The 6,000-nt window shown below is 40.6% G+C and overlaps 1 protein-coding gene across 2 annotated transcripts in view; it reads left to right on the forward strand.

Moving 5' to 3' along the window:
• Window positions 1-4,557, forward strand: part of LOC144791150 (kyphoscoliosis peptidase-like) — a 539,687-nt gene extending 535,130 nt beyond the window's left edge. For both annotated transcript variants that reach the window (XM_078665805.1, XM_078665806.1), the window contains exon 15: window positions 3,461-4,557. In XM_078665805.1, the coding sequence (XP_078521931.1) occupies window positions 3,461-4,368 (908 nt within the window). In that variant the 3' untranslated portion in view covers window positions 4,369-4,557. The remainder of the gene's footprint in view (window positions 1-3,460) is intronic.
• The last annotated feature ends 1,443 nt before the right edge of the window (window positions 4,558-6,000 follow it).

The following is a 6,000-nucleotide window of genomic DNA, read 5'->3' on the forward strand; positions in this document are numbered from 1 at the left end:
AGTTCGATAGAAGAAGGTATCTCCTGGAAATTCAACATTTACCCTGGTGATTGTGTCGAATAACAGCTAAATCGTGAATACAATGTTATGAATGAATGAATGAAAGGGGTTTTGTTGAGAGCGACTGCTGCCCTTAGGCGTCCAAGCGCTAATAGAAAGGAAAGTGCATTGAGAAGAGTAGCTGGGAGTTAGTTAGTTGCTGAAAAGGAGTGTTTTAAGCTCCTTGCGAAAGGATAACAGATTGGGGTTCGATCTAAGGTGTAGGGGGAGGGAGTTCCACAGCTTGGCGGCGTTGAGCGTGAAGGACCTTCCTCCTGCTCTTGACCTCTTGATCCGGGGGGCTACCGCTAGGAATGCGTGAGTGGATCGAAGTTGTTTGCCGGGGCAGTAGGGGGAGAGCAGGGAGTGGTTGATTTTGGGGCCGGTTCTCCAGAAGTTATGAAATGGGAGCCTGTTTGGCATTGTTGATTTTGAATTCTATGCATTTTCTCAGGGATCCTTTGTGAAAAGTCTTAATGTTCTGGAAAGTGTAAGCTTCGATCAGGCAGTCATTCAGACATTGATACATGAATGAACTGGTTCTCCTTAGGTATGCTGCCACTGCCACATGCCACAAGCATTTGAAGATGTTCGTCCTTGACCTCGAAATCGTACATCTTACTGCTCAATGACATCAGTCGCTTCAATGCCAGCCTGTTTTGTTGAGAAAGCTGATGCTCTAGTTGAAGTGCTGCTGTTTTAATCTCACTCCAATCTCAAACCTGAATAATTTTAAAATACATTTAGGTCGAAGAACGTTCCTTCCATTGGCATCACTAAAAAGCTGGGACTCTGTCAGCCACCCATCTCTGCTTTTTGTCATCTTCGTGATTTCTTTGCCGCCTGATTCTTCTTTGATAAATGTTGACAACATTCCCATTCCTTCGTGGTAGGTGTCTCTCTGAGGCAGACTACACAAAGCAGGAGAGTGTTTGTATTGTGTTTTTGCTTACACAAATGTAACTTCCTGAATAGTGGTGCCTGTGAAGGGCTGGTGAAAATGATTTTTTTTAAACTACCAGATATTATTCTTAGATACAAAGACAATATAAAAATCATGATTAAATGTTCTGCCTGGTGAGGTCATAATGGCAGAGCCCAGTGCAGAGGCATGCTGCTCACAGGAGCCAGAAAGAAACAGCCCATTCTGGAAGCAATTGAGCTGTTGGCTACTTGAACGGTTATATATTCCATTTTTTAATTTCCTTAAACTCTTACCTGTTAAGTCAGTTTCATAATTTTATTCACTTAAGGAGATTTCGGCAAACATCAATTCAGCCCACTAGTTTCTAATAGTGACATACATGAATTTAAATTGGCTATTTTTTCAATAAAAGTTTCAAAAGGGTTGATCCGAAATCCTGGATGTTAAATTGAATATAATGATTTAGTCAGACCAACTTTATTGCCTTTGCCCTGTCAGCCAGAATTTGTTAATGTTTTATTGCCTCAATTAAAGCTACAAGATAATCGTTGACCTAATTGCTTTATTGACAGTTCATCTGCTTCACTTAAACCGATCCCTCTGGTCAACTATGTTCTGGATATTTGTGTTATATCTATTGTTAATACCTGTTCAGTTCAGTTCTTGGCTGCTGCAACTTCGCCCTGCATTTTGAGACATTGCCTCTCTTACGCATTTTGGGAGTGCTTAGAGTGCCCACTACAAATATATTTGCATATTATCCAGTTTTTCTAATTCCATACCCTCTCTAAAACTTTGCTGCCATAAAGTTAGCTATGTTACTTTTTACTTGCAAACCTTACAAAGGCGAATGTATGCTTCAGTGTCATACCTATAATGAAGCCATATCAATATACCGACAATACTTTTTGTGTTCTCGTTTAATTATCTTGAAGTAAGCATAGTTTTGTGTCTGTATACACTGCTAACCCTGCCCCATTGTCAGATTTGGTAGGGTTGAGTCATCTACATAAGGAAATAAGTTCTATTCACACCCATGAAATTGGGTTTCCATGTTACGCACCTCAAATATGTATATACCCATTAACTGATCAAAATCTACAACGAATGGTGTGAAAAATAGGAATGGCAACAGCCAGCATCCTATAACCCCCCCTCTAACATAAATTATGAAACCTGCCCTTGTCTGTCAAATATCAGAGATGCAGTAGGAACAGTATGAATCACATGAATCTTACCAGTAAATAAAAAATTAAAAAATACATAAAGATGCAATTCACCCCCCCCCCCCCAATGTAAAACACGTCACAAATCAAAGGCAAAGATTCATACTTAATTGTATTGAAGAGAAGATGCTCAAACAATGGCTTTTAGAATATCGGTTTAAGGTGAAAAAGCTATAAAGTACTCCCCAATACAAGAATATGAACATTCCATAGAATAAGAAAATCCCAAGGGAAGGTACAAGTACGTTATAATAATAATAATTCCTATTTGTAAAGCGCGGTCATATATCACCCCTTTAAGGGTTTCAAGGTGCTGGTGACATAGTGGAGATTAAGGGGAACATGCATCAAGCTTTTTACTGGTCGCAAAGGGGGCGATTTGCAGAATCGTCCCATTTGCGACCGGTAAAAAAAGCATTTGCGATGCATGAAACCAAAATGCATTTGCAAAATAGGTAATCGCAATTTTGTGATTACCTATTTTACGAATGCATTTAGGGAATCGCAATTTGAAATTCCCTAAATGGAAAGCAAGAAGCATTTTGAAAATGCGACTTTGCATTAAAGATTCGCAAATTACCATCCATTTCGAATTGATGGTAACTTGCAAATCCTTTGAAAATTTCACAAAATTGCATTCTTCAAAGTGCCATGTGGCGCACACACATGCCCTTAGGACGTGTGTGGGCCACATGGGCACACACACCTGTTTTGGGGGTGCATCAGGGGAGACGTAAGCCCCCTAGCACCCTTGAAATTGCATTTGCAGTTTACGATTACCTATTTGGTAATCGCAAATTGTGAAGGCTTTCCCATTCATTCCTATGACCCTCTAGGCCCGTAGGAATGAATGGGAAAGGATTCCCTAATAGCGAATTGCAATTTGCGATTCGCTCTTAGGGAATGCGTAGGAATTGCTATTTGTTTTGCGATTCCATCATGCATAAGGAATTGCGACTCTTAAATAGCGATTTCTTAAAAATTACTAATAAGGAATCGCAATTCCTTATCTTGATGCATGTGCCCCAAAGTGTGCTAATGCCCAGAGTCGCATGCTGCTGAGCTGAGCTGCTGCCGGCGATTGAACTGTGAACCCCGCGCTACAGAGTCAGCCGCTCTGGCTGTTGCTCCACACCTCTCCACTTGTTATCAGATAATAATCATAAATCCATAAAGTACTGACCAGTGTGTGAGACTGGAATTGGGAAGGTAACTGTTATGAATTGTATGGAGGCAGACACTAATTTCTTTCTTTCATTATCTTTTACAGTAAATGGAAAGCTGGTTATCACGGTGGAGGGACGTTACCCTACTCTCTTCACATTTAAATTAAATGAAACTGAAAGAAGGGGCCTGATGACCCTAAAAAAGGGTGGGATGAGGCTTGAAGTATATCCACAGGAAATAGGGACTCACAGATTGAAGATCTTTGCCAAATCTTTCAGCTCTTCTGCTGATCAATATTCATCTGTACTAGAATACGTTGTGGAGTGCAGCTCTGTGGACAAGAAGATGAAGATCCCTAAAGAGCTGATGAACCCAGTGGGCCCAAGCTGGGAAACTGTGCAGAAAGGTTTCCTCCAACCTTCTCACCTTGTTCCGATCATCCATACCGACGATGGGCGCGCTTCTGTCAGCTTCACACTGAAAGAAGACTTGGATGTGTTTGCCACCCTGCACACCGATGACATGACAATGACTGAAGATATTAAGAGAAAGCACATATTCACATGGCAACATGAAAATCGAGTTATGTTCAAGGTTCAGCTCCCTCAAGCCGGAATGTTTGTCATGCAGATATATAGCAAACCTAAAATGGAAATGGGGAATAGCTATAGCTATGCTCTTAACTACCTTCTCTCCTGTACCAATGCTGCAGTGAAGTGGCCTGTGTTCCCTTTGAACTATACATCCTGGTTGAGACACTATGAGCTGGTTGAACCAACAGCTGGGGTGCTGCCTGCTAACCGCAACGTGCAATTCAAATTAAAAGTTCCTGGTGTGAATACCGTGTTTGTTAATGACATAAAAAAATGCCCCCTGGCTCTAAGCAGTGATGGCTACTGGGAGGGGTCTTTCAACACTGCTGGGTGCAAAGATGTCAATATTATGGTTGAGGAGTCCCCCAACAGGAACTACTACATGACTTTATTGAATTATCGGGTGGAGCACCCGTAAACAGTTCTCAATTATCTGGCTGCACCTCCATTCTTATTAATGTTTTTTAAAGATTTTATGCAAATGCCATGAAATTTAGACAACACTGTACTTTAATTTCACAATACATTAAAAACATTGTCTTTGATTTTGAAATCCAGTGCTCACTAAAATAGATATGTTCAAGAGAATAAAATATTTTATTTAAAATGCGGTCTCCTGTCAGTTGAATCCTCTTCCTTGAGCCTACCACTTTGTTTGCCATTACGCCAGTAATCGTTTGAAGAATACACAATTTACTGAAAAATGTAGTCTAAGGAAATTGAACGGAAAACATATTAATCTATATTGGTGAGTAGAAATGCATCAACATTAAGCTTGACAGTGACATTTAAAAAAGGGTTGATGGTCAAAGATAAATACATTTCAAAAGGAACTGAGCTGGATATCCTAATTTGTGCCAGTGTGTAGTGGTGCTGGGCTCAAACACATTTTCTTTAGTATCTGGGACTTCTTTATGATTGCTGAGGCAGAGATTATAGTGGGCAGAATAATGTGACACTGTTTTTCATTTTGTGCTGTACTGCTACTATTCTAGCTAAAGGGATTCTATTTATGCACTTTGCGGAGAATTCTGGGATTTGCTTTGCAACCAAGGCAAATCCCAGAGTTTTCTGCACTCTGAAAATATTCTGTGTTGTGCATTGTACACTTTGTACCTCATAGTGTTGTAAGAGAAACCCAATAGCCAAGCTGCAGAGTACCTGCAACACTCACAACCAAGCTGGCTGCTCCTGGCACTTGAGGTGAGTGGTAGAGATGTTGTAACGAGGCAGCTAAGCCACCAAGTGACAGACCTGGTAGGACTTTATAACCTAAATTGGCTTTAATGCTACTCCTGCAACATCTTTAAAGAATCTTACAACAATAGAATAACATTAGAACCAGAACCCCCAATCCATAAATATCTCCTTCAATGAACATTCCTCCTCTTTTATTGTTGTGAATCATCCTTTCTATTGCGTCTTCTTATCCATCAAGAAGCCTTCCAAAGCATCCTTCTTGCACATTATTCTGCTGAGAAAAACACCAAACCCATCATAGTTCTCTTCTTTTTACATCTGGGCCTATTAACTTTTTCAAACAACACACTATAGCGTGCTTTTGGAGACCTTTTCAACCTCATACTCTTTAGAACTTTGCACATCCTAACATTCCTGCCCACTCTTCTGTCATCTGCATGTACATGTACTGCAGAAATTGCTGACTTGTATCAGTTCATTGTCGGATATCCTAATCCTCCTTCAAATAATCTCCACAAAAAAGTATCACCTCAACTACAGGAGCCTCCACTGGATTCAAATTCCTCTCAGTGCACCAACTAGCCCACATTCTCCAAATTCCTCTATACCTATTTCTAGTTCCTAGTGCCCAGGACTCCTCCAGCAACTCTGCAGCCCTACTCGAAAGTCCCTTGAAACAGCTTGATCTCTTGACACTCTCCAAGCAAGAAGGTTCAGCACCTTGCTCTGAACTAAATGATTATCATTTCCTTCTGCATTCCTACAGAAGTCCTTATCTTGCTGGTATCAAAAAAGGCTCTGCACATGCTAACTCCTTCACTGATGGGAATTAGACTTGAAACACCCAGAA

Source organism: Lissotriton helveticus, chromosome 11 (genome assembly GCF_964261635.1).
Source record: "Lissotriton helveticus chromosome 11, aLisHel1.1, whole genome shotgun sequence".
Lineage (NCBI taxonomy): Eukaryota > Metazoa > Chordata > Amphibia > Caudata > Salamandridae > Lissotriton > Lissotriton helveticus.